The sequence below is a fragment of the Anser brachyrhynchus genome, assembly GCF_964034855.1.
Source record: "Anser brachyrhynchus genome assembly, chromosome: 2".
NCBI classification, from domain to species: Eukaryota; Metazoa; Chordata; class Aves; order Anseriformes; family Anatidae; genus Anser; species Anser brachyrhynchus.
Window position 1 is genome coordinate 45,743,217 of NC_137695.1, and position 27,971 is coordinate 45,771,187.

Consider the following 27,971-nt stretch of genomic DNA (forward strand, 5'->3'; position numbering starts at 1 on the left):
GAGGCTTTGCAGGGTGGAAAAGTTGTAATTTATTCTTGGGGTAATTGTGGCTGCCAGCCCCAGCCCGTCCCCAGGTGAGGCGCGGCCGCCTGCTCAGTTGCGGGGCCTGGCCTGCCGGCCCGCGTGGTCGCCAGACCCCGGCTCCTCCTGCTGGACCCGACGTAGCCACTCTATGTCCTCCGGGTTGTCGTACCACAGGGGCAGTGGCAGTCTGTCCCTGTCCTGCCCCAAGCGCCAGGAGCGGCTGCGGACAAGCTGTCGTGGTTCAAAGGGGCTGCGCTCCCTGCGCCTGGGCGAGGCGCTGCGGGAGCGGTAGCCTGAGGGGCTCCTCTGCCGCTGCTGCTGCTGCTGCTGCCGCCGCTCCAGCCGCGCGTCGCGTTGGAGTCTTCTTCGGGGTCGTCGGGCCAGGCGCACAACTCCAACGATGGGCCCGCGGCACAGCGGGCAGGTGTTTCTTTCTGCAGCCCAGGCCTGGATGCAGTCCAGGCAGAAGGAGTGCCTGCAGGGGTCCACGCAAGCTGCGTTGGACAGCTGGTCCAAGCAGATGGGGCATGTCTCGTCCTCGGGGGCCTCCTCTGGCTGCTCCTGCTGCTGTGGCCGGCTCATGGTGCCTGCCGCAGCTGCGACGTGGAGCTGGTCGTCCTCTGGGGGAGGCTGCCTTGGTGGCAGGCGCTTAGCAGCAGCCTGGGGTCTTCAGCACCTCCCTTGCCTCGCGGGTCGCCGGCAGGACCTCGACGCCTCACGTGTCACCAGCGTGCCACCAGGAGGACTACTGCAGATAGAACCAGGAAGAAAATATTCTAGCAGCAAACAGACATTAGCTTTCTAGGTTCAACCAAGTTGTCTAGAGTACTGTAGCTGTCAACATTCCGTGTATGGATTGCAAACATTGCTATTAGAATGGCAAATATGCTTATCATCGGTTATACTTGGCAAGACTGCGCTTAGGACAGATGAGGTACATAGATGTCTATAGATTTGAGACCCTTACCGAAGGCCCTCGATGGCTCGCGTGCAACAAGAATGGCTTCGCGTGTGCCTCTTGCAACACCTCCGCCTCTCTCTCTCCTTCCAGCCGTGGGACCTCGAGCTCTCGACCACCACCAGCCGGACTGGCCGCAGGCGCGCCGCTCAGGGCACTTATAGCCAGCCACCTTTTGTGAGGTCATAGGGTGACATCAGAAGCGTCTCCGGGTGTCCCTGATGGCAGCACTGACAGAGGTCACCTGGCCGTTGTGAGACAATGCTGACGTGAGATGGCTGCTCCACGCTGACAGGAGCCAAGCATGGAGAGCGGTATCAGGCTAATTAAGAAAAGCCATCTCGGAAGAGACCGAACCCAGGAGTGGGCCAAGGAGTGGGCCCTAAGGTATCAAGAATAAAGTGTCACTTCAAATACCTGAGACTCCCGTCAAGTCAGTGCTGCCATCAGGGGCACCCGGAGACCCTTCTGATGTCACCCTATGACCTCACAAAAGGTGGCTGGCTATAAGTGCCCTGAGCGGCGCGCCTGCGGCCAGTCCGGCTGGTGGTGGTCGAGAGCTCGAGGTCCCACGGCTGGAAGGAGAGAGAGAGGCGGAGGTGTTGCAAGAGGCACACGCGAAGCCATTCTTGTTGCACGCGAGCCATCGAGGGCCTTCGGTAAGGGTCTCAAATCTATAGACATCTATGTACCTCATCTGTCCTAAGCGCAGTCTTGCCAAGTATAACCGATGATAAGCATATTTGCCATTCTAATAGCAATGTTTGCAATCCATACACGGAATGTTGACAGCTACAGTACTCTAGACAACTTGGTTGAACCTAGAAAGCTAACGTCTGTTTGCTGCTAGAATATTTTCTTCCTGGTTCTATCTGCAGTAGTCCTCCTGGTGGCACGCTGGTGACACGTGAGGCGTCGAGGTCCTGCCGGCGACCCGCGAGGCAAGGGAGGTGCTGAAGACCCCAGGCTGCTGCTAAGCGCCTGCCACCAAGGCAGCCTCCCCCAGAGGACGACCAGCTCCACGTCGCGGCGGCCGCAGGCACCATGAGCCGGCCACAGCAGCAGGAGCAGCCAGAGGAGGCCCCCGAGGACGAGACATGCCCCATCTGCTTGGACCAGCTGTCCAACGCAGCTTGCGTGGACCCCTGCAGGCACTCCTTCTGCCTGGATTGCATCCAGGCCTGGGCCGCAGAAAGAAACACCTGCCCGCTGTGCCGCGGGCCCATCGTTGGAGTTGTGCGCCTGGCCCGACGACCCCGAAGAAGACTCCAACGCGACGCGGGGCTGGAGCGGCGGCAGCAGCAGCAGCAGCAGCGGCAGAGGAGCCCCTCAGGCTACCGCTCCCGCAGCGCCTCGCCCAGGCGCAGGGAGCGCAGCCCCTTTGAAGCGCGAGAGCTTGTCCGCAGCCGCTCCTGGCGCTTGGGGCAGGACAGGCACAGACTGCCACTGCCCCTGTGGTACGACAACCCGGAGGACACAGACTGGCTACGTCGGGTCGAGCAGGAGGAGCCGGGGTCTGGCGACCACGCGGGCCGGCAGGCCAGGCCCCGCAACTGAGCAGGCGGCCGCGCCTCACCTGGGGACGGGCTGGGGGTGGCAGCCACAATTACCCCAGGAATAAATTACGACTTTTCCACCCTGCAAAGCCTCTGCCTGCACTTCTTCCTGCATTGGTCAGAAGGGGGGGGAGGGCTGGGGGTCAGGCGGGTGCTGAACACAGCCCTCTCCTGCTGCCCGCGCCGCCAATTGGTTTGGGGATGTCTGCTCCTGATGGGGAGCGGCTGCGGGTGGCGGGTCCCCAAGTGAGACTTGGGGGTGAGAAGTCATTTGGGGGATGAGAAGTCGTCATGGGAATGGGAAAGTGTTGGGGACGGTGGCAGCCACCAAGGTTTAAATTGCTCAGTTGTTTTATCAGCCTCACATGCTAAGAAGACTCAGCTCTATCCACAAAATCCAGGCTGAAGAAGGAACACGGTGCCTAAAGTAGAATTTAAATAAGTTAGCTGAGTTTGTAAAAGATCAAAAGTGCTGAAGCAGTTAAACAGTGACTGAGCATGTGCAAAACAGAAAGGAGAGAAGTACAAGATGAAGAAGATTATGAGCCTTCATCAGAAAGCCCCCAAAGTGCGACCACCAGAGGTTACTGCGCCTGCGATAGCAGGAGGGACAGTATGATAATTAGGTCTGAGAAACCATTAGCATAAGTCCTGCCCTTTCTTGTGAATTGCATGAATATGTATATCACTGTACCTTAAATACGTACTCCTTGTCTTGCTTAGGTGTACATGTTGTATGGAATTATTCCCCACACACCCAGCGCTGTTAATAAAGAATACCTGCTTTCTAATTCTCCAAAATGAGTCTTGGAAAGTTGCATTGCTTTTTGCGTTGCGCCATTGATAAGGACAGAACAAGAAACTAAGGAACAACTTATCACCTGGGAAGGCAGAAATTGGCCAGAGACAGTGGGAACATGCATGAGAAACCTATGGTTGTTTAGAGAAAATCAGGATGTCGCGCTGTGGAGTGGCTGCACTCCCTGCGCCTGAGCAAGACGCTATGGGATCAGTACCTGGAGCTGCTCATCTGCCACTGCACAACCCCAAGCAGCGCTACAGGCTGGGAGATGAGTGGCTGTAATGCTGCCTGGCAGAGAATGACCTGAGAGTATTGGTTGACAGTCGGCTGAGCACGAGCCAGCAGTGTACTCAGGTGATCAAGAAGGCCAACAGCATCCTGCCTTGTATAAGAAACAGTGTGTCCAGCAGGACTAGGGAAGTGATTGTCCCCCTGTACTCTGCTATGGTGAGGTCGCACCTTGAGTACTGTGTTCAGTTTTGGGCCCCTCCCTACAAGACGGACATCGAGGTCCTGGAGTGTATCCAGAGAAGGGCAACGAAGCTGTTGAAGGGCCTGGAACATAAGTCTTACGAGGAGAGGCTGAGAGAGCTGGGGTTGTTTAGCCTGGAGAAGAGGAGGCTCAGGGGTGACCTTATAGCTCTCTATAGGTACCTTAAAGGAGGTTGTAGCAAGGTGGGGATTGGTCTATTCTCCCATGCGTCTGGTGATAGGATGAGGGGGAATGGGCTAAAGTTGTACCAGGGGAGGTTTAGGTTGGATGTTAGGAAGAACTTCTTTACTGAAAGTCAGGTTGTTGGGCATTGGAATGCGCTGCTGAGGGGAGTGGTTGAGTCACCATCCCTGGAGGTCTTTAAAAGACGTTTAGATGTAGAGCTTAGTGATATGGTTTAGTGTAGGACTTGTTAGTGTTAGGTCAGAGGTTGGACTAGGTGATCTTGGAGGTCTCTCCCAGCCTAGGTAATTCTGTGATTCTGTGATTAATCAAACTCAAGAAGGGTCCGGTTTTAACATGGGAGTGGGCAACAGTGAAAAGTTATGTGAATAGCAAGTTCTGCTATTTTTGTTTCAGTGACCCAGGAGAGGAAGCTGTGCATTGAGAACACACGTTTTCAGAGCTGTTATCTTGGCTGCTCTTGGTGCTTTGCTAGAGAAGTGCTGTCCACAGTGGCATCATTTCCCCACCATTTGCTTTTGTTCCGTAGAAAAAGTACAAGCTTCCTTTGCACCACTGAGTCCAGTGTGTGGCTGCCATATGTATCTACTCATACTTCCCCGTTCCTAAAGAATTTGACCAGTTTGATATATTCTGGAAAGATCCCTCTGCTTCTCTGTGTAGAAAGTTGTTTCTGGGCCAAAATATTGCAGTGTTTTTGAACCTTCTTATTTCTGCCTTAGATTTACCTCTGGCTGTTTCATGCCAGCATTTGCAGGGTGCATCACTCTATTGACTTGCAGCTTAAATAGTGATTTTCCTTCCTTTGCTTACTCTCCTCATGATTTCATAAGCAGCATGGCACCATTAACATCCTTCTGTGTAACACTTCTATAAAATACTTCTGTATTTTTCATACCTTTTAACACTGGCCACTCACAGCATACCAAAACCCTCCTTCCTTAAGATGCTTCCCAGCTGTCATCTCCCAGTTGACAACAGATTATTTTTGTTTTAATGCTTGCACTCTGCTAGGACTCTGTTCTTTGAATTTTCCTTTTCCATGATTCCAGTTCTCAGGGTCATCCAGTGTATGTTGTTATAATATTCTGGTCTTTCTTTGTATTGGTGATTCACTCTAGCTTAGCTTCTGGAAAGTGGTTCTATACATACTGACTCCAGCAGAGCAGACCTCTCCCTTACCAGCTTTGCTGTGTTGTTCCTGGTTACATAGATTTATATAACCCGTGTGTAAAGTGGTAACTGTATGTTTTAATTGTATTAAGACACCTTTCCCAAGATGAAGGGTGAAAATGGCCTGGACCATAAAAGCTTGCTACTGTTACATAAACTGCTATGTGCAAGACCTGATGCAAACAATCTTCCACTGATTTAGTGTGCAAGCTAATTCCTCAATTATTTGCAGCTGCAGATTACATATCATACCATCTAATCAACATGCCCTTCCCATATCCCATCTAGTAACAGCAAAACCACAGCTGATTAGTCAGTTCGGAGCTATGTAATTTGACACATGATATGCAGGTCCTCGAGGGATCAAGTAGGTATTCTAGTACTGGGAGCTTATTTCAGAGATGTCTGGCTAGTCTAAGCTAACTCTCTAGATTTCTCCTTGAAACTTTTTCTGCACAGTGGTGTGTTGCTTCTGTGCCCTTCCCACCCCTCTTGTCACCATCCTTACAGTGCTGGAAGCATCTGAAGTGCTGCTCTGCAGAGCTGGCTGAGCTTGCAAGGAAATCAAGTCTCCTCTCATAAAACATCAGCCAATATGTTAGAGGAACTCGTAATCACAAAAGCATAGGGAATCCTCTTAGCATGCACTGCCAGCAGGGATGTGCACTGCCACATCCACAGTGGGTTATTAAGAAATATCTCTGTAAATCTTTGGGTTCTGGATCTTAGGAGGACCAGGTCTCCTGGTCCTAGGTTTTGCTACATTTTGCATGCTTGCTAGAGCAAAGGATTCTTCAAGTTTGGGTAACTACTCTTCTGCACATTGCAGATCTACTAAGAGTTGTCGCAGGTGGGTAGATAATGTTACTTGCAAAGGTTTAAATATGTGCTTTACATTTCTATTTCTCTTAAGTTACTGTAATAATCTTCTGAAGTTTTACATCTTTACTCATACAATCTGGAGCAATAAATGTTTCTTTTATTTGTAGAAAGGCAGACAACAGATTTGCTAAGAGTCACCTAGAAAAATTGCCTTTCTAATTATTACTAACCAAACTGAGTAAATGGCTGAAGTGGTTTGTTGAATATATTATTAGAATAGTATATACTTTTCCTGTATTGTTTCAGCTAATTAGAGCACTGCCTCATTCCTCAGAAATGTAAACCTTTGTAAATACAAACCAATGGAAAATGATTTTCTTTATTTGAAACCTTTGTGTAACAGTTTTAATCTGTGTGGTTTTTTTTTTTTGTTTGTTTGTTTGTTGTTGGTTTTTTTTTAGATTTGTTATTTGGGAACCAAATTTAAAATAAATTGTATTTGATAACTGGAGATATTCATTGAAATATATATTATAGTTGTTTTTAATATTAATTGGAGAATGTTGGTGTCTACATCTTATTTATCCAGGAAGTTATGGAACTCTATCATAAAAATAATTTAAAACTAGGGTGGACAGAGCAGTTAAGAATATATTGTACCAGTGGGAACAGTTTTCTTTTTCTATAGATGTCTTCCCATCTTTGCCATCTCCTGTTGTCCAAGTACAAGCAAGACACATAAAGGAATCACAGAATGACCTGGGTTGAAAAGGACCTTGAAGATCATCTAGTTTCAACTCCCCTGCTCTGGGCAGGGTTGCCAACCACTAGAGCAGGCTGGTCTTGAATGCCTCCAGGGGTGGGGCATCCACAACCTCTCTGGGCAACCTGTTCCAGTGCCTCACCACCCTCTAGGAGGAGCTGAAGTAAATCTTGTGTTGAGATTGTACTCAGAGACACCGAGTCACTGTCAGCATTAAATGCAAATACGTGTGTCAAAAATATGTGTGTATCCGTTTACAGATGTTCCTTCATTTATTTACAAATAATAGCATAAAATTGCTACTGTTTTATGGCTAAATTCCCTTTGTGCTTAGATTCCCCCCCCCCCTTTTTTTGCTACATTTCTCCAGCTCATTTTATTATTTTTTATTATTTGTATTTACTATTTTTGTTAATACTTATCTAGGAAATTAGTCACTCAGCCTCTCTGACTATCATCAAAAGGAAAAGCTACTTTGCAATGAATTAGCTGACATGAATTAGCTGACAGCACAGTTCTTTTTTTGTTTTGTTTGTTTTTTTCCTGTCTCTTGACCTGTTCCTTTGAAAAAAAAACAGCCACATTTGGACTAGGATAGATACAGTAATGTAGTTTTTTGTTGTTGTTTTTGTTTGTTTTGTTGTTTGTTTGTTTCTTTCTTTCTGAAGATCACTGGCTAACTTGTGAGTGCATGTACTTTGTTTCAATAATGGTCTTGTGAGGATAATGACCAGGCAAATTATATCATAGGGCTGGGCAACTAGATGTCACTTTTATATATTAGAAAGAAAAAAAAATGCTGTAAAGAAGAAGGACTGCCCATATTTAACTGCTCTTTTCCATGAAAGGTATAAAGTTCAGGTGGAACAAATGATTTATTTTCTGAAACATGAGCAAAAATCATCACCCAAAAGATAAAAGTATCCATAAGCTATACCCAGCCTTGATGTTATGGACGAATACGGTCAGTGCCTTCCTATGCCAGCTAGAACATGTCTGTTCCAGCTGGGTATGGTTCATTAGATGTTTAATGTTCCTTCTGATATGGCCTCCTTTTGAAAAGCTATTGGAAACATCACAAAACATCATGCATTATTTTCTAATATAGCAATATAGCTCATGATCATACTGATCATGAGCAATATAACTCATAATCAACTGATTAACTTTGTTGAGCTCATAGTCTATTTTTCTGATTATACAAAAAATGTAATCAGATGAGCAGATGTCCATTTTCCCAGAGAACTGGGTATTGAGAAAAGGTTCTGATGCCAACAGTCACCTTTTCCAGGGATTTTTGTTGTACCGGTAGATCACTGCAGCTTTTCTCTGTGGGCTACCTCATGCTGGGCTGGGATGGAAAATTGCAGCTCTGTCACTATATCACATTAATTATTTGTGTGCAATACCTTTTGCTTCAGTTGCAGGATTATCTAATGAAGCCACATTTTACAGCATAATTCCTCTCAACTCTGTATACAACTTGATTCCCATTGGCTGGCTCTAAGTTTGCAGATGTATTTAATAAATAGGAAAGACTAGTTATGGGATTTATTTGTAATGAAACCAGAGAAATCTTTGTCAGAGCATGCACTATACTTATCCATGTGAGAAATTAGTGTGGAAAATCTACAATTTCTTAGTTTACTACACAGAAAATCCTCTAGGTAGAGAAGCTCAGGCTTTGCAGTGGCATGAAGCATGAAGAACAAGATATAATCCTGTTATACAACTGTAATAGCTAAATGTTCAAAGTTTCTGATTCAATTTCTACAGTAGAAGTTACCTTGAAATTGGCTGCAAATTCATTAACTATATCTAAAAGTGCTCCCAGAAAGCTCAGTGCAATTGCACGTGCAACAAGAACTACCATTTCCTTATCTTTGATACTGATTTGGATCAATTTTTGCAGTTGAAAGATATTGGGCTGAAAGCTATCTCAGTTATCAGAATCCCATACTTTTTACAGGGGCCATGAGGAGTATTAAATTCAACAAGCTACAGTCTAACAGGCATGAAAAGTTAAAGCCACACACTGGCATTTGTGGCTAAATGTGCCACTTGATATTCATATCAACTTCACAGCTGATAATACATGGTAAACTAGAGTGAGAAAGATTTTTTTTTTTAAGCATTCAATAAATTATATATACTAATACATCCCTATTTCTAAGGGCTTGTCCTCATTGCACTTAAGTGACTAGAATGAAAAAGACCACATAGCAAAACAACACTGGACCTGTGGGCTACCAATAAAATACTATGTCTTGCATTTTTGGATCATCAGCACATTACTAGTTGGGACTTCACCTGCATTCGCATCCATTTCATTCCCTTCCTATAAGAGTGCTAGTTCCACATAAGCTACTCTTCTGCTCTTACTAGCCTTGTTTGTGTGTGGGAGGGGGTGAAGTTAAAGGAGCAAAATAGCTTAAACTAACTACTTGCTGTATTTAAATTATTTGTACAGAAAAAAAAAAAAAAACTAAAGACATAAATTAAGGGGACATATCACACAATCCTTCTGGTTTGTATTCTGTTCTTTTTATTTCTTTATACTCCAAAGATTATCATCATGTTAAATTCCTGACCTTAATATGTTGCAATATGTTACATCTGGCAAACCCCTGATTTCATTACAATTCTAAAATAGCTCAATACATTACAGTAATTGAATACACTATTTCAATATTTCCATTGCTAATTGTAAGTTATGGACATATTGCTTTGAATTTCAAGTAGGTAAAGTTCAGCTGACTCTCAAGTAGGAAATGTTCACTCATTATGTATTTTATATATATATATTATAGTATTTTTCTACTGTTATTTTTACAATATTTTGTAAATATAATTTTTACAATATTTTGTAATATTTCAGAAATATTTTTTTCTGAATAATTGACAGTATTTTTTTCATCCTATAAGATAAAAAACATGAAATATTTCTGAATGCATCTTTAAGCATCTCTGCACATACATATATTTTAGGCTTTTAGGAAAATCATGTCTTCTTTTGTTTTTCAGTCTGGCAGGTCAATATAGAGTAGTATAATATTTATCATAGGAAGCAGTAAGGACCTTTCTGCAATATTATTACTATTATTGTTGTTATTATTATTATTATTATTGCTGTTCTTGTAATATCCTTTATAACCAGAAATACTTGTCTCAAGAAGATAACATTGCAGTGATTTCTGCTGTGGGTTATCCACTGGTCTCCTCTTGCATGTGGTTACCCTACTTTGTGCAAAACCAGTAGACCTAGTAGCCCTAAAGGAAAGAGCTTTTATTGAGCTAAGAATTAAGCCTTGGATGAGTTTCTGCCATGGACCCCCTCTGCGAAGAAAGATGAAAAATTCTTCTATAATACTTGCTCAGAACCACTCTTGCAGCAGCTAGGCCAGAAAGGTAAATTTTGCATGTCAAAATTAAATTATGCAAATTAGGAAAAGCAAAAGGGGAATAAAAATAATTGGAGAAACTCATCTGAGACATAACGCGTATCTTTACTGGAGTCTCAGCAAAGTGTGTTTATTCTTGAGGGATAATTTGTGCATACTGATTTACATTGCTGTTACTTCAGTAGGAAGGTGAGGACCATAACCGCTAACAAGTGAGTAAATTAGCACACAAGAATAATGTCATAGTAGTTGTAAAAATACAGATCTGTGTTACAAGCAGGAATTTTTCCAGAATCATAAGGCGTATTACCCAACTTGCTACTTGCTGAAATGACACTATGGGATGCTTGCTGAGAGAATCTTGCCCGTTTAGTTCTGAAATTTACAGCTACCAGTCCTTCACTTGTCCTTTGCGCATGGGGTGCCAAAACTCCTGCCACTCTCACAGGGTTTGAGAGTGTAGGCACACTGGGAGCATGCTCATCTGTCTCATTTTTTCATGAGTAGAATTAATAGAATTAAAGAACTATTCTTGGAAATTTTATGAAGTTACAGATTGTCTAGCATTGCGGGTAATTTAGAAGCATCTTTGTAGAATAGCATTGTCCTTTGTATGTAGAAGAGTGTTGTCCTCTTCTACGAACACTGAACATTTGGGGAAAACAAATCTACTCTATAGTTCCTACTTTTTTTCTGATTTCTTTTTCATATTGATTTAGTTTGGCATTGAGAAATAGAGCCTACCTCATAAGTCACCTTGATCAATGACAACAGTTAAAATGATTCTGGCCGAGTCATTTTAAAGTCTGCACCGGAAGCCCCTTCACTCATTCCAAAGCCTTATGTTAAAACCCATTTACAAAACACTGCATGAATTTAGGAAGGAGGCAAGTGCACCAAATTTGTATATGTACAAAATATTTTATACTAGATCCTATGGCAGATATTGTTACAATTTCAGTATTGTAAATCTTTGTTAGAAAGGTACTAGCTTTTGTTCCAAGTTGTTTTGCTTAGTGGGCAATATAACTCTACACCACACTTTAGACTCCAGGTCAAACCGATGGAAATGAAGACACACCAGGCATTTACTTGCAAACAAAGCATCTGTGAACAGGATGGTATTGAAAAGCACTGCAGAAGGAATCCCAGTCTGCCCCCAGTTGTAGTATTCTGGCTCACTTATCAAACTAAACAGCATTTCTGGGAAGCTGGGCCAAATTATATGGTGACTGGAGCCAATTCCAAGTGAGTGAGAATTTGCTCTGAAATATACTGAATTAGTTTGCAGTTTCTACTAGTTTAGCTTTGAGTGGTGTGCGTGTCAGTCAGACAACTAGCTGGAGGGAATGAGAAGATGACAGCAATAAAGACACTGAGTTGATGTTCTCCTGTTATTTCATCTGCTTCGTGGAGCAAATTGTACCCCTGCAATCTAGGAAAATACATTGAGTTTCACCAGTTAATTACATCTGGGTGTTGGAGGTCTCAGTATTTTGTTTGTAGATTTGCTTGTCTGCAGTCATTTACTTGTTTTTGTACATGTCCAACATATAATTTACATTACTACTTATACCCAAATTAAATGTATTTTACATGTATCTTTACTACATCCAGAATCTCATGTGCACACTGCTTACACCAAGTTCTGATCTGAACCGTTCCATGTTTTCTACTCTCATTGTGAAAACAGTCACATTTTATCTCTTGAAAATGGCATTCTCGAACTGAACCTTGGGGAGAAGGAAGTGGCTTCCTTAAGAGGCAGCTTTTTGTGTTAATACATGGACTCTTTCCTTCCCAGCACTGTCATCCCACCGAGAGAGAAAGTATCAGGCAATCTCTGCCAGATTCAACAGGAAAAATGAATTTTTATTTGAGAATAAGCTTTGACCGATCAAAAAGTTTGAAATAAAGCAAGGGCTAAGGTAGTTTTAAACTGCTGTTGTAAGGTAGCTTCATGGTCATTTTTCCTGTAATGTACAGCTCTTACTCTGTTTCTGCTGGATGTTGTACAAGTAATAGAACAATCCTTACAGTAACAGTGTGTAAAACATCCCTCTTTGTGCATAAAGGAAATGGCTTCCAGGACTCAATAAGTGCTCCCTGTTATTGACTACATTGTTATTTTGTTTTTTCTCTTCATTCACCCATCAGAACTAAAAGGATTTCTGAATATCTGGAAAGCTTCTAGATTTGATGAAATTTAAACTGTTCATGACAGGCAGTATGGCATCATGTCATTGTCACTGCCTGCTAAAGCGCCCTTTTCTGTATGCATGACCATTAGAAAATTGGAAGGAAAAAAAAAAAAACACTCAGAAAATTAAGGGAAAAAATGTAATAAAAGTATGCTTTCTTGCTGTTCTTTTTTGTTAACAGCTCCTTTTAGCAACTCCATTTTTTCTTTCATGCTCTGCCTGTGGATATACAGATAAAATGACAAGATGTAGAAGGTTTGAGGAAAAGAGCTATGTTCTTGAAATAAAACATTTTTCCTGGAAATCTCATTTGGGTTTAAAAAAAAGGGATTTTTTTTTCCCGTATGGGAAAACACTTTGAAGTAATTACTTCATTTCTAACATCAAGTAATAGACAACCTCCACTCTGATTTATATTCTCTTTATGTCCATTTTTCCTAGACATTTCACAATAGTTAAATTTACTCAGTGAAGTCCACAGGTGAATCATGCTTTTTCCTTTTTTATAATGCTAAAAACAGAAGTTTAAAATATTAATGTTTAATTTGGGTTATATTTCTGGCTCTCATTTTAGAACTAATCATTTTTCGTTACAGCTGTGCTGTACATGGTTGTGTCAGAAGTTAGTTCTTTTAATGACTTCTGTCATTAAAAAGTAATCCTTTTGTGTTTAGGCAAAAGGATCATACAAAATGTTTTGGGACACAAAAGTCCTGTTATATCCCTTAGTTCATTTCCTAAACAATGCATTTTCCAAAGTCATTTTCAGCCTAGTTTAGCTGGACAAAAGCTTCAACTGATTTGCCGAGCAGTGAATCTTCAGAGCTTAATAATGTATATCTTGTTTATAGCTATAGCTAACTAATGGATGGCGGTTCTGTTTTATGGAAACTGTTAAAGTTATCCCACCCTAGGGAAAATAAATACAAAATCTGTGTGATCCTAAATTATAATAATGGAGTTATCTTATTTTGTCCTAATCGAATGAGTATTGACCTGAGCCCTGGGGGGCACGGAGCCCTTGCTCTCGTTTGGGATTATGAAACTCAGGTGTTTCTCATCTGTGTTTCAAACCTCTCTCCTAGTTACAATGCCTCAGCTCGTTCTGTTTTCTCTCTTATGAAAGCTCTGTAATAAATGATGTGCTATTCTGAAGAGCACATGTATGTCAGAGTAGTAGAATGCTTTGTTCCTTGCTTTACTGTCTGTGGTACTGTGCAGGCAGAGGACTGTGGTGCTTGGAACCAGAACTACTTTTTTTCCTTAAGATCAGAAAGTGACTGCTGAGATAATTAGTTTTTTCCAGGCGTGTGCTGAAGTTTGGGATTAAAAAAAAAAAAAAGTGCAATAGTCAATAGTCCTTAAGTGCCGAGTGTGCCTTCACTTTTGTGAATACAAGTGGTGAAAATGAACATATGTTATACAAGTCAGTTTTCTTTTTTCTTTTTTTTCTTCTCTTCCCTCTTTTTTAATAAAATAAAAGGGGCCTTACTCATTGTCTTCTGCATGCACTGCAATGTGAGAATGCTGCATTAATATACTGATTACAAGTATGACTTCAAGGCAAGAGAAAATTAAAGATATTTATCAAAGTATTTTAGTCTCTTTGGAGAAAACCGTTGTTGTCGCCAAGATACTATGTTACATGGAAAAAGCTCTTGGTGGATTTAAACAAAATATTGCAAGTATTGCATTTCTTTGTTTTCTGCATAGCTTGTCTTCTTGGGAAATAGCTGGGCTTTTATGATCTTTAGATAATGGGGTTTTACCCTTCTTTCTACTATTAATGTCATGGTAATATATAGAAAGAAATCTAAAGGGGAAGGTTATTATTCAGAGCTTTTTTATTTTGAATATATAATATACTTTACAAATATTGAATCTCTCAATGCTATGCCTAAGCTGCCTAGCGGTATGTAAGCAATAGCTGAGTTTGTTCTGAATGAAATGCTTGGTGAGCACATAAAAGGTGCTGTGACTGTCTTTAGCGAAATATACAAAGCTAGATAAAATGTCATGTATTTTCAGATACCAGCTGACAGATTGGGATCACGAATGTGAGGAAACAGCAATAGAGACCTTGGTTTGTGCTCCATCAGGAGTGTGTAAGTGGGCTGTATCAGAGGAAGAACAAGTGACTGAGGGACAAGTATATTACAGTGGTGTTGGGGCCATGTTTTATCTGACACAGTATTACAAAACTTTACACTGGATGTTATTGCAATGTTCGTTTTCCAAGGCTCTGTGAAGAAGGGAGAGCCCCTGACTACCATACGTATGCTGCACGGGGTGACTTTCTTGCATGGAAGGAATGGGTGGATTTAGACCTGCTGTTCTTGGGAAGATCAGGAGTGCTGTGTGAACAAGTGGGTCCAACAGGCTGCTTGGTGTTGGTGTCAGGACCTTCTGAAATACAATGCTGTTCTCCTGGTCCTCTGTATCCTGGGTGCTGCAGCAGCAGTTTGGTTCCCTCTTTCGATATGATAGACTTGTGTTCACCTCACTAGCATCATTTATTTATTTTTTTTTCCCCAAAGTACCTTCAAGGCACACATAGATTTAATTTCTGTTTTGTATCAGAGAGAAGGACAGCCAAGGTCCTGGCCTTGGAGTCCATGCTAGGCTTTGCAAAAATGCATAAACGAGTCAAACAGACCTAGCCCAAGGAACAACATTTTTGTTAAAGCTAGTCATATGAAAGCACAAACCAAGGTTTTTACTTCTGTGATACATTGCTGAGATGTGGAGCTGTGCCAAGAACATTCAGGAGATGGTGGCAGTAACCAGCTCTTTGCTGTTTGGCTGGTGGAAAGGGGAAAAGTTGAAATATTGAGAATCATGGGAAAACTCAGGTAGTAAATGTCCCAAAGTATCGACTGCAGACATGGAAATGGTAGCATATGGGGCCCAGCCTCCCCTAACAGTGTCTCCCCTGAGCCCAAACCCCAGCTCACTCAAGTTATCTGCACTTCACTAAAGGACTGAGTCAAGCATGTCATTATCAGGGGTTGAACTTGAATTTTACTAGGTTTCTTCACGCTGGCTCTAGCAGAGGTGAGTCAGTCTCAGCTGTTTCTTTGGTGCCTCACTCAGTGGAGCTATACTGCACCATGCTACAATGCTACAATATTCAGAGGGTTTCTGTGGGCAGCTAGCATGGGCACAGCTAGTCGTGATGACTTTTGATACCAGCTGTGCTAAAGCCAGCTTATGTGTTCCTGAAATTCATTCCTGATCCTGTGTCTCAGCTAAATAAGCTCTTCCATATCCAAATTAGTTCGACAGAGAAGCAGTCTCTGCATCTGTAGCATATGGGCAAAGGGGAGCTGGCTCTACTTAGTAGAAACTGTTACACTGAACCATGTATTCTAAATGAATATGTTGATGTTTTGAAAGTGCCTGCTTAAAAGATGCGTGTCATGCAAAGAGATGCATGTCGTGCAAAGAGAAGTTCTAAAGACTCGTTGTTGTTAGCTCCCAAACTCCACTGGACACGTTGTCTTCATTGGAGAAATGTCACTTGGATCAGTCTCTGAGTTGGGGCCAGGAAACATCTGTATCCTGGAGTATCTCTCATGTCTGAACTAACATTTAAAATTGTGTTACTGAACTCAGATTAACTGGCCGTCTTTGTGCAGCTGTCAAAACAATATCACAAATGGTAAAGTGAGAAATTCTGGAAAGGGTGCAGAAGCTGGCGTGGAAGTGGGCTTCGGACCGTGCAAGCCCCTCCACGTAGTTCAGATGCATCAGCCTCAGTTCAGCCTGATCATGGGCTACTCACAAGGTACAGAGCTTTACTGTAGCCAGAACACATCATTTGAGGTTACAACTGTGAGTAAAATGACTAATTTTTGTACATAGTTCAGTTGGAAAGGAGAGGATTGTGTTTTTTTAGTATAACGGTAAAAAAAATGCAGAAAGTGGGAGGAGAAAACTCAGAAAGTACTGGTGTAGTCCAATGCTTGCATTATAATATAATAAATAAGCTGATTCATATGTTCGTGAATGCTTATACACACACAGATAGCATGCAGCTGAACCTAATAAAATCATAGTAATCGCAGGAATGACAGTGTGCCTGAAAGAAAGAAAAACAAATGTTTACTCTGTCTGGAAATGGAGACATATCTTCATTTAGTAGCATTCTTCCCATGCTAAAAATGAATGATATTTGAGGGTGGGTTTATTTTGTTTGTTTGTTTTAAGATGAAATGTTAGGCTTTTCTCTCAAATGGCACTTTGGAGAACTCAAACAATTAGACACAACAGTAAATGCTTTCTTTTGTGGGAAAAGTTTTTTTGGAGGGTTGGGGGAGATTCCTATGGAAGCACAAGTTATCTTTTTTTTTTTCTTATTAGAAATTGTGGCAATGGAGTTTGTACAAATGTCCTAAAACATAGAAAACTAAGTGAAAATGTGTCAGCATTTTGGAGGTAAATCAAATTTGTAAAGAAAGGAAGTAATTTTGAAAATACTCTGGAGACAGTAAATAATAGTAGAGATAATATCTCAACAGGAGAACTTCAACCACCTAGTGTAGCAGATAAATAAATGTTCTTTTTTTCTTTTTCCCTGAGTTTCTTATGCCTTAAAGATTAGAATCATTCCTCCTGCCTAATATCCAAGGGCATCTTTAATTTTGTATTCACTTGTTTAAATACTTTGGTTGTTGTTGTTTTTTTGTTTTCTTTTTATCCATGTGAAATGAGTAAAAAGAATATATTAAGCGTTCTTAATTTTTTATGGCATATTGTTTGAATGTAATTGATTTCAATGCAGTAATATTTAAGATAAGTCAGTTTTCATTTCTTTAAAGAGCGAGACGATTGGGAGAATGGGAGAAGTCAGCATTAGCTAATGTTAAGACTACGGTGATTTATGACAGGTTAATATTAGATTGTTTTTGTCTTCAATTAACATTTATTGTAATAAAATTAGCCAAGGACAAAAAATGTAGTACCTAGGCTTGGATGTAAATTGTCTTGAAAATAACTCAGTAAGGAAGTAAGGAAGCTCTCCTGGAGTATCCCCCTGCACAAATGCTGAAGTTGATGGGACAGTTGCTGAGACAGGCTTCCCTGAGTTCTGATCCCATCTTTGCCACTAACCTGTGCTTCCCATGGGCAGCCCTTTGCATTGCAGTTTTCTATCTAGAAAAACAGGGATTCTGCTGTTAATTCTGATAATCACCACAGTCCAGCCTATGCTTAAAACTGAACAAGTGCTTAAGGGCTTTTGCTGAGAAAGGGCAGCTCGCTGAAGCAGGTGCAATCAGACCTCAAGTTATTTTACTAACTCATTTCTTATGGAGTCAGGGATGCTCAAAGATTTCTCCTGGAGCAGAGAAGCAGTGGTGTCTTTCATGCTGTGATGAATATGTTGAGTTTTAATAACAGTTCTTGGGCTTCAGAGGCTCATTGTCTATTTTAACATTGCACTCACTGCTATTTCTATAACTTCTCAAGTGTTAGTAATAAATTGAGTGAGCATGAGAGCTAGATATATGGAGCTTGACTTTTCACTACTTTCATTTTTTAATGTTTTTGTTTTGGGAGAGTTTAGCAAGACATGTAGATTTTCTCTCTTGTAAATTTAAACGTTTGTTTTCTTTGAGTGAGGTTGAATTAGAGGATCCCCTGAGGTCCTTTCCAGCCTGAATTATTCTATGGTTTAGTGATTTCAGCCCGAAATCAATATAGATTCTTCGAGGTCATTAATATAAATATGAGGATCTGACCTTTTGGCAGAGACAGTTTTAGCACTGCTTATCATGTCATAAGATCACTTTTTAAGCTGAGAATCTATCCAATGATTTCAGTTACAGAATGCATTGTTAGTGACATGACATTGGTGATATAAAATCCATCGCATCTTTCTAAGATTATTCATATAGTCTGTCAATATTCTATAAACTCTTAATTGCCTTTAGAGATCCCTGAAGACCCACAAATTGCAGAAGAATATTATAATGATGAGTTTGAATCCTGTTCAGAAAGCAGTGAAGAGGAGGAGGATGTGGAAGCATCACAGACTGTCTCTAAGACAAATCACCAGGTGTGTGTGACCTTTGGGAAAACAGTACACATTTGATGCTCATTTTCTGAGGGAAAATGAAACTACTTCCAAGATTGTCCTATTGACATTACTGAAATTTGCTTTTGTCAGGAATGTGTGTGTATAGCAGTATCATGAATTAGTTATGTGAGTATGCATATGTATAATTAATCTGAGACATTGATGAAAAAGATGCTTGCATTCCTTCAAGATTAACAATAATGCTCCTATGATTGCCTTAGGGTGAATTGTTGTCAGTAAACTCCCTTGTGGCCATCACACGCTCTGAGTGGGGTTCTCATATGTAACATTAGCTATGTGTTATTTAAGTTAAAGCTGAAAGAACACTTCAAGCATAAGATCTAAATTCCAGATTTATTTCCTGGGGATAGATAGGCACCTTCAGATGCCACTTCTTCCAGCCTGTATTAGACGTATTTTCTAGCATGAGCCTAAACACCAGCAAGTCTTGACCAGCATATCTGTAGACTTACCCAAGAATCTTAGAAAGTGTAAATAAAAAGAAAACTTATTATTGAAAGGCTTAAAGAAGCTTTATCGGGTGAGGCTGCCACAAGAAAGTCTTAGGGATTGCAGTTTGTAGGATGTTGAAGATGATTGGAAAAGGCACCTAATTTAGATCTGATCAGAATGAACCAAGATGAGTCTTGTCTTCAGTGATCAAGTCTCAGTGAAATCAATGAACCAAAATGCCCAAGTCAGTTCTGAAAATCGATCTTCCTAAGGCATTCAGGAACAATTAATTTCTACCCTGTGTCGTCAACATAAGGTATTGTGTTACAGTGCTTCTGAACAGTACTGTCTGCTTTTGCTTAGGATCACAAATGTTAGTCAGAGTTCATGTGTGAAAAATGCAGGGAAGAGTATGATGGTTTTTACATTTTATGGAACCAACCAGGTTTGCTAAAACCTCTTCATTAAATTATAAATAACTTGTAATATTGTTTAAAATCCGTGAGCTAATAGTTTCTTTAAGTTTCTTGTAGTTTTAAAGCAGAAGCTAAATGTTTATAGGATAAATCAGAACACTATTTTTACCACAGTGGCAGGGAATCCTGAAGTTCTCTCAACCAGTTAAACTTGAAGTTTACTCATAGACAGTCTCATGCAATCTAGAAATGTCCTCCTAGCTTTCAAACTAAACACATAACATGCTTTAACAGTTAATACAGTGGTAATATAAACAAATAGTTGTAAGTCATTGGAATATCTAAGGCAGTGTTTTGTTGCAATTTGCTGGGTCTGTGTTTACTCACAGCACATAGACATACAAACACTCTGTTGCCAGAAAAATCTACCATAATGTACTCTTGAAAAGAAATTATTGCTCACTTTTATCAGACTTTTTTTTTTAATTTCTTTTTTAGAATGACTTTTAAAATTTTCATTCACATTCATTGACGATATAATTAAGTGTCAATCAATACTGCTTTTGAACAGGCAGACTGCTGCCTAGAATTAATGAAGGGCAGAAGATAAAAATAGATTTCTCAACAATGCAGAATAAATTAGGTGTTGGCAGCCAGATTTGAACAACAACATTCTGTCATTTTATAGTGATTCAGAATTCCGTGATGACAAGAACTGACACTCTGTGTTGGAAGAGCTGTCCCACTGACATCTCATGCCAGGATCCAGCCCCTATAGGCTGGGTGGCTTTGCTTTACCAGCAGTCCATGTGCACATAATCATTACCCCTCTGCAAATTGGCCTGCACAGACTGACTGGAAAGCACACCCTCTCTGAGCATTTGGCTTTCAGGACTTCCTCCATCAAAGAAGCAATTAGTCTGTCTTTGTTTTCACTCATATTGACCAGCACCTTAGATAAGACAGGACTGCGTTTGCAGGTATTGACACAATCACCTTTTCTTTTTCTTGGGAAGTGAGCAGAAATTTCAATTTTCTCTTTCTTGAGTGAAAAATTCTGAAATGAGTGTGGAAGCAAAGCAGGCTGAACTTAGCTGTGCAACTACATCTGACCTAACTGAATATAAAGTCTGTACAATTAGGGGAAATAAACATTTTAGGGAATAATATTATCTTGGCAAAAACCTCTAATGTATGGGTCAGATGGAATATGCTGGGAGGTACCTCTTCTCTCTGGTGATTGTAAAGGGATCTGCAGTTATTAGCATGCATGGGACGTCTTCATTCTGGATGTCAACAGTTATGTGAGATGAATCCCACTCAAAGGTAGGTGGTATCATGCTCAACAATAATAATAAGCTTCAAAACCTACCAGAATAGATTTGATCTTGCTAGTATATAGCAGGGGATTGCTTCAGCAGTCATCTACTTAATACCAAAACTCCTACACCTATCTATGATAGGATTCATATTCTTTAACTCTTTCTTCAAAAATACTTCTATAAATTCAGCTTTTGGAGGACTGTGTGAATAAAGAAGTCATTCCACTGCATTGCAGGGTAAAGACTTGTAAGGTATTTACCGTCCTAATCTGTGCAAACCTCTCAATTTTCCAATGCAAGATTGAATTACTAGTTACTTTTGTGCAGAGTCAGTGCAGAAAGTCTACCTCTAGCAGTACTCCATGGTGACTGCATTACTTCAAACAAAAAATAAAGACTCTGATATGCAGTAGCATGGGGTCACAGATTAATTGAACTACACAATGGGGTGCATAATGTAGAAGGGGACTTGAGCTATGTATTCCAGTTATATTAGGCTCCCATGGTTTTCAAGACAGAAAGAGAAGTAGTGGTCTTACTTGGGAATCAACCCGTCTTCAGTAAGAAGATAGAGTCATGCACTCTGTTAGTGTAATTTAAAGTTTTAGGATGGGAGCTGACACAGCTACTTTCCCTTTGTTGATAACTTTCAATACAGCCCATGTGCTCTCAGCTACGTTGCCCACTTGTAATGTGGAGTTATCACCCTAACCGCATCTGAACCTCTCATCTTGTTTGTATTGGTTGTAAAGTTTGAGTTCAGTGTCCTTTTTCCTTCTCTTTTGCAGCACTTTCTTTTCTTCTTCTTTCTTCCTTCCTTCCTTCCTTCCTTCCTTCCTTCCTTCCTTTCTTTCTTTCTTTCTTTCTTTCTTTCTTTCCTTTCTTTCTTTCTTTCTTTCTTTCTTTCTTTCTTTCTTTCTTTCTTTCTTTCTTTCTTTTCTTTCTTTCTTTCTTTCTTCTTTCTTTCTTTCTTTCTTTCTTTCTTTCTTTCTTTCTTTTCTTTCTTATTTATTTCCAGGAACACTGATTTCTAATTGTATGAGAGCTAATTAAGGGGAAAACATGAAAGAGAATAAGAAACTGTTTCTAAATATAAATTGGAAAATATGTAGTATAGAAGAGGTTTCATCTTGAGAAGTTAGTGAACAGTGAGGGTTTCACATTGGCTTTGATTTAGCTGAGATGCTAATGGATGCTTTTTATCTCAGTTTATCACCTTGCTCTTTGTGCTTTCTTTTAGTGACAATAATAATAGCAAATTAGCCCTCTTCATTATGACAAAGTCTAGCAATACAGTACATTAGCTCCATATTTTCAATTTCCAGGTCGCTTCTGAGATTGTCAAGCAACATAATCAGCTGGCATAAATTATCGTAGCTCCTGTGTCTCATCAGTGGTTGTAGGTGGTCTGTGTGTTATCACCCCAAAACTGCGCCACTAGATTCTAACGCCTGCCTTGTCATCCTTGGCATGATCTGTTGCTGTTAGAAAGGGGTTCACTTATTCAGAATTTGAAATATCCAAGTATTCCTCCATGCTGGCTCTTACGTGTAGGAGGGCCTCTTTTCTGTGCATCTGTCAAACTCCCTTACCTGTTCTGCAGGGCTTTTAAAACCATAGGCTGCTTGATATTTTTAAAAATACAGGATTGGTTTTTTTTTCCAGCAAAGTCAGGATTTTGACTTTCAGTTTTAAATAGTCAAGGAATGCCATGTCGCCATGTTGTCAAATGGGAGCTTCTAGAAACTCAGGCTTGTCTCATAGACTTGAATGAAATTTGCTGTCCTTCCTGGAGCACAATCTTTGCTAAATGGTTAGATCTTAAATTTCATCAGTATACACAAATAACATTTCAAGTGAAAGATATCATAGCAAAACTGTTAATTATTTGTCTGGTAACAGAAAGCTTACAATGGAAAAGTGCTCAAATCTTTTCTTACTTAAAATTTTAATTATTCATTGCTACTAGATATGTAAGTAGATGTGTGATTAATGAAACATAAGTATTAATTTGCAGAGTCAAATATCATAACTAATAAATTTTGGGATAGTTACGAAGTACATACTTTCCTTTTTCAATCTGGTATTGTTTTAGATATTTCAGGACTAACCAATGATAAAATGCTGGTCTGTTTTCAAAGACTGGACACCACTCTCAACAATAAACATATTATTTAAGCTTCATGCATAGCTGTCCTACGTATTTGTGTTCTGCAAGGAATCTGACTTAAATAATTGTTTGTATATAATATTATTCCCAAGCCTATTGTTTTAGGGGAATAAAACATACAAAGTTCTGAGAAACGTATTCCCTTAACTGTATTAAGTGTTGATGCTCATTGGTGTAAGTAATGTCATTTATGCTTGTGGGATCATACCTCTGGTACACAATGTTTATATTTAAGGTTTTGCACACACTAATGCTATTCATTATTTCATTTATCCTCAGGACAGTGATGTTGAGGCAATGGTCAAGTATTTGGAGAGTGTCCTGAATAACAGCTCATTCGGTAAGATGCTTTCTCTTCTCTAAATGTAATAGCAGCACTTATTAATAGTCCTTATTCATCACAATCCAATTACTTCCATTTTGCAAAAGAACAACTCAAAAAAGTGATCTTCTTGAAAATTGCTCCCTTAATCTACTGCACAGAAGTATAAGTATGCCAAATACACTGGCATACACAATTAATTGCTTATGTTGAAAATAATAGAATCATAAAACATGATGGCCAGAGTTGTGGAATGTTAAAATAAAAGCTTTTAAAAATTTGGCTTTTGCCATTTTTTCTTCTTCAGAGGGAAACATTTAAGAATATGTAAGTTTTTTTTGCAGCTTCTAATATTGGTAACAATAAAATAAAATGAATTAAAAGAAGTTTTTTTTTTTTTTTTTAAATGATGATCCAGGATAGGATAATACTTATTTTACCTTACACTATTTCATTACAGGCATAGAAAAATCACTGAGAATTTAAGTTTGCAATTTAATCCTAAAGTCTCCTGAAAATTCTCTCTATAAATTTAGAGTTTCATACTCCAGTTTCTCATGTTCTTCATTTCTTTTCTCTCTCATGAGTTTTCTCATGTTCTTAGTTTCTCATGTACTTAAAAGCTAAAAAGGTGTAAGTGAAACAAGGATATTTACTGAGGGCGGTGTCTGTCCCTGAAGACCACCAGGCTGAGTGGTGCCAACAGCAGTCAGCATGTGGTTTGCATGAAATCAACCTTGTTGCTTCTTGTTTTGGTTCCTCATTTACACACATTCAGTCATGATAAACCTGACTTGGTGTTATTACCTTGTGGCTCTGAAATGAGAACATAGGGTACATCCTCCTTGCAGAGGTTCCTCCAGTGCTGAGCTCTGTTTCACCCTGCCTCATGAGCATGGGCTGATGGGGAGAAAACTGAAGAAAAAGGATGAAAGTGAGTTAAAGCTGTGGCTGTCACTCTCTGGTCACCTTCTGTGTCTTGTGTCAGGGTGATCCTTATGACTGAACAAAGGCCAATTCACGTGTGCTTTGTCTTCACACTAACAGAGATCCCAGAGTCTTCAAATTCTGCAGTCCTTTAAAAATTTACATCACTTTTGTCTGCAGTAGGTTTGTAGAAGTGGAAATGAGGACAAAATTTAGCTCTACAATTTAATGTTTTGTTATGTTAATGTAAAAGAATAATACTCTGGTATTAGCCAAAACCAAACAGTGTCATTTAAAAAAAAATAAATCATAGTATTGAAGAGACTCTTGGCTTCCTCTTCTTTTTTTTTTCAGTACAAAGAATATGAAGATGCCTTTTAAAATTATTATATTAAAGCACTAAATTATGCTTTAATTATTAAAAAAAGTCTGACTACTCTGCACTGAAACTTAAAGCATTTCTCCAAGCTGAGCTAGTAATTAGGCTTGTGTGATCTGTTCCAAACAAATAAATGTGATGATAATAAGAGAGAAGTTTGTGAGGGTCCCTTTTATCTTTGTATGCTCGGTATCACTGAGGACCTTTAAACATTTACTCTTTTAAGTTCTTCCAATGTCTAGCTACAAAGCTGAACAAAGTACAGACTATCTTTAAAATAAACTTAATGTATCTCCCATCTTATTAATGTGCATCTTAATTAGATGCACATCTTAAATCATATAAAACAGGATTTATTTATTTATTTATTTTGAATCGGGATGTAAAACCTAGAAGTATCATGTTTATCAACGAGGAATGCCTATATCATAAAGAAAAGAGGTGGTGGTATTGTTGTCATTGTTTGTTTGTTTGTTTTTGAAGTGAGAACAATTTACTCATTTTTCATTTTAAAAGTCCATCTATGATATGGAAAGATATTTTTGTTGCATAGTTCGAAGGAACTCTGCAAAATACATGGAGAACATTTTCTTAAGCTTTTTGTTCTCTGTGGGATATCTTTTGTATCACCGCTTTCTGTATGAAAGATTTCTATGGTTCATATTTGTAACAAGGAAGTGAGCATTTCACCGAAGGGAGAACATCTCCTGAAGTTTCAACTTCTTAGACTAATTCAAAGCCACATTTGTGAAAATATTTGAAAACATACAGGTAAAAAAATATTACAAATATCTTGATCTTTCAGTAACCAAAGAATAGGTAGCTGAATGTGAGATTCTGTACATACTATCTGCTCCTTTCCCTATTATTTTTGTTTCTGGTCTGTTTGAATATTTTCCAACATCTTACATGAAATTCATAAGGCTAATTTTCCCCTTGACCTTAGCTTTGTTTTCACATAACATATATATATTGACACATGTCACATAACATATATATTTGTCATGAATTTAGGGAGATGTAATCTCAAAGTCTTGTTATAGTCAAAAAGAAAATGCATCTACATGTAAAGCCAATAACTTTTTATTAGTCTTATTAGTCTTATTGAAATCTTAACAGTCTAATCAAAGAATTATTGTTAGTTGAGAATTAATAATTACAGAAAAGAAAGATAAAGGAAATAAGCGAATGACTACTATTATAAGAAAAGGTCTTAATTTTTAATACATGCATTTCCTCATAACTCCCATTTTGCTTGGTGCTATGCTCACCTTCCTGATGATCTTAACGCTGGTAGCTTCAGCCTGACGTGTCAGGGGATGTGATAAGCCCTCAGTACCTGCAGTCCTTCACCAGGAGTGGTGATCATGAGTACTTCTTCCTCCACTTGGGGTCATTTTTGTGTGTTTGCCAATATGCATTTATACCTTGCTTTTCCTTCACTGACCTGCAAATTCATGTCGCATCAAAAACGGTATGTGCATTTTACATAGTTTAGATGTTATCTTTGTTATCCCTAAAGCTAATTCTGCCCATTCCTTGGTCTTCATTTCTTTAATAGCTGATGAGTTGTTTATAGCCATGGGGCCCCCAGTACCATCTCATGCCTCACTTCTTACAATCTCATACCCATAGACTTATCCCATGTCTCCACTTTTCAAGGTTTCTGCTTATATATCAGATGTGTATTTTTCTACATTTCTTCTTTAATTATGTTAGCTAAAAATATGTATTCTATGTGATAACTGCTCATTATTAATCTAAAAACTCTGTACAATACAAAAATAGGTGGAAATAAAGCGAAATAACCCCAAGATCATTAGAAGAACTGAAGTTACAGTTTAAGCAATTAAATCAAAGCTCCCGCCGGGCCAAGACAAGGTCAGAGAAAGTCTGACAGACCTCCGTGCTGAGGTCTTGCAAACCCAGGCCCAAGCCTGTGGCCTGGTAGTAGCAGTGGCAATACCACATTTCTGGGCTGCAGACCCACAGTATTATTGTAACAGCTACTCCTGAAAACAGTAGAAATTTCATGGCAGTAAGGTGGATGTAGAAGTTTGGCCTGGACAGAACTTCTCATAGCATTTTTCATTGTTAAAGGAATTAAAAAAAAAAAAATGTGCCATTTATAGCAGATCTTAGAGAACATCTGAGTAGAGAAAAAAATAGAACTTTTTTAATGTCAGCAAGGGCTGTGATAAAGAGAATGCAATAAATATGCAGTTTTTCCACAGGTGAAGTTTCTTCTGTGTAAAACCTCAGTAGTGAATGGTAAAAGCCTGGGACTTTTTAAAGTAACTGAGTTTTCTCCCCAGGAGTTCCCACTGAATCACTGTGAATACCAGCACCTCAATGCAGTACAAGGTTCATTTGGGGTTAGCTACACAGCTCTGTGGGGGGTAGATTTGAAATATCACAGTACATGCTGGTAAAGTTTGAAAACTGGGGAGATCCCAGAACAGAGCTTCAAAATGAAAGAAAGTTTGAAAAAACGTCTTTAAGATACTAAGTCTGCTTAGCTTAAAAGAGGAGAAAGTTAGAGGCAATTTGATCACTTTGTACTATTATAAATATTTAAAACTCAGGAAAATAAATCTGTTTCTAAGGAGCTTTTCAATCTTGTAAAAAAAGGCACTGGAGGATCTTATATGTACAATGAAAGCTGAAAAAAAAACAAATCTAAACTAGAAGTCTATGTTTCAGTGGAGATAATAGTTTCTTAACACATAATGACTTACCAAGAGATGCAAGAGATGTCTATCACCACTCATTGGTGTTTTAGTTTAACCCGGCCGGCAGCTAAACACCACACAGCCGTTCGCTCACCCTCCCCACTCCCTCTCTGGGATGGGGGAGAGAAACGGGAAAGTGAAGCCTGTGAGTTGAGATAAAGACAGTTTATTAAGACAGAAAAATAATAATAACAATAACAATAATAATAGTATTAATAATAATAATGTGTAAGAAAACAAGTGATGCACAATGCAATTGCTCACCACCCGCTGACCGATGCCCAGCCTATCCCCGAGCAGCCGGCCCCCCACCCCGGCCAGCCACCCCTATATATTGTTTAGCATGACGTCAGATGGTATGGAATACCCCTTTGGCCAGTTTGGGTCAGCTGTCCTGGGTCTGTCCCCTCCCAGCTCCTGCTGCACCCCCAGCCTGCTCGCTGGCAGGACAGAGCGAGAAGCCGAAAAGTCCTTGGCTTGGTGTAAACACTGCTCTGCAACAATTAAAACATCAGCATGTTATCAGCGCTCTTCTCATCCTAATCCAAACCATAGCACCCTACCAGCTACTAGGAGGAAAATTAACTCTGTCGTAACTGAAACCAGGACAATTGGGTTTTTAGCAGAAATGTAGGTAGGAATTCCTTTGGGACATAATGTATAGAAGTCTCATTGGCTAATCATAATCATCCTTTGTAACTGTATCTATGAATAATTGTGAGACACAGTATTTCTTTCCCTACAGAACCTTTCATCTTTCTTCCCTTAGACAAAGTGGGAAGGATGCAGTGAAAG

The 27,971-nt window shown here is 39.9% G+C and overlaps 2 protein-coding genes across 10 annotated transcripts in view; one reads left to right on the forward strand and one right to left on the reverse strand.

Moving 5' to 3' along the window:
* On the reverse strand, positions 1 to 27,406 carry LOC308190411 (uncharacterized protein). Of its 3 annotated transcripts, none has more exons than XM_080581750.1 (4): positions 27,183 to 27,406; positions 25,716 to 25,891; positions 23,946 to 24,053; positions 1 to 772 (listed from the first exon to the last, which is right to left on the reverse strand). In XM_080581750.1, exon 4 carries the CDS (start codon positions 604 to 606, stop codon positions 94 to 96), a length of 513 nt encoding a protein of 170 aa, XP_080437876.1. In that variant the 5' UTR covers positions 607 to 772; positions 23,946 to 24,053; positions 25,716 to 25,891; positions 27,183 to 27,406; the 3' UTR covers positions 1 to 93. The 3 variants fall into 3 exon arrangements, 1 of the variants encoding a protein (XP_080437876.1); XR_013947162.1 differs by lacking the exon at positions 1 to 772 and adding an exon at positions 11,670 to 16,014; XR_013947163.1 differs by lacking the exon at positions 1 to 772 and adding an exon at positions 11,670 to 16,457.
* NEK11 (NIMA related kinase 11) overlaps positions 1 to 27,971 on the forward strand; it is a 106,924-nt gene that overhangs the window by 57,797 nt on the left and 21,156 nt on the right. For 6 of the 7 annotated variants that reach the window (XM_080581745.1, XM_080581747.1, XM_080581743.1 and 3 more), the window contains 2 exons: positions 18,310 to 18,434; positions 23,096 to 23,156. In XM_080581745.1, coding sequence (XP_080437871.1) covers positions 18,310 to 18,434; positions 23,096 to 23,156 — 186 coding nt within the window. Of the gene's footprint in view, positions 1 to 18,309; positions 18,435 to 23,095; positions 23,157 to 23,989; positions 24,423 to 27,971 lie in introns of those variants that run through there. The other variant, XM_080581749.1, reaches the window with a different exon arrangement.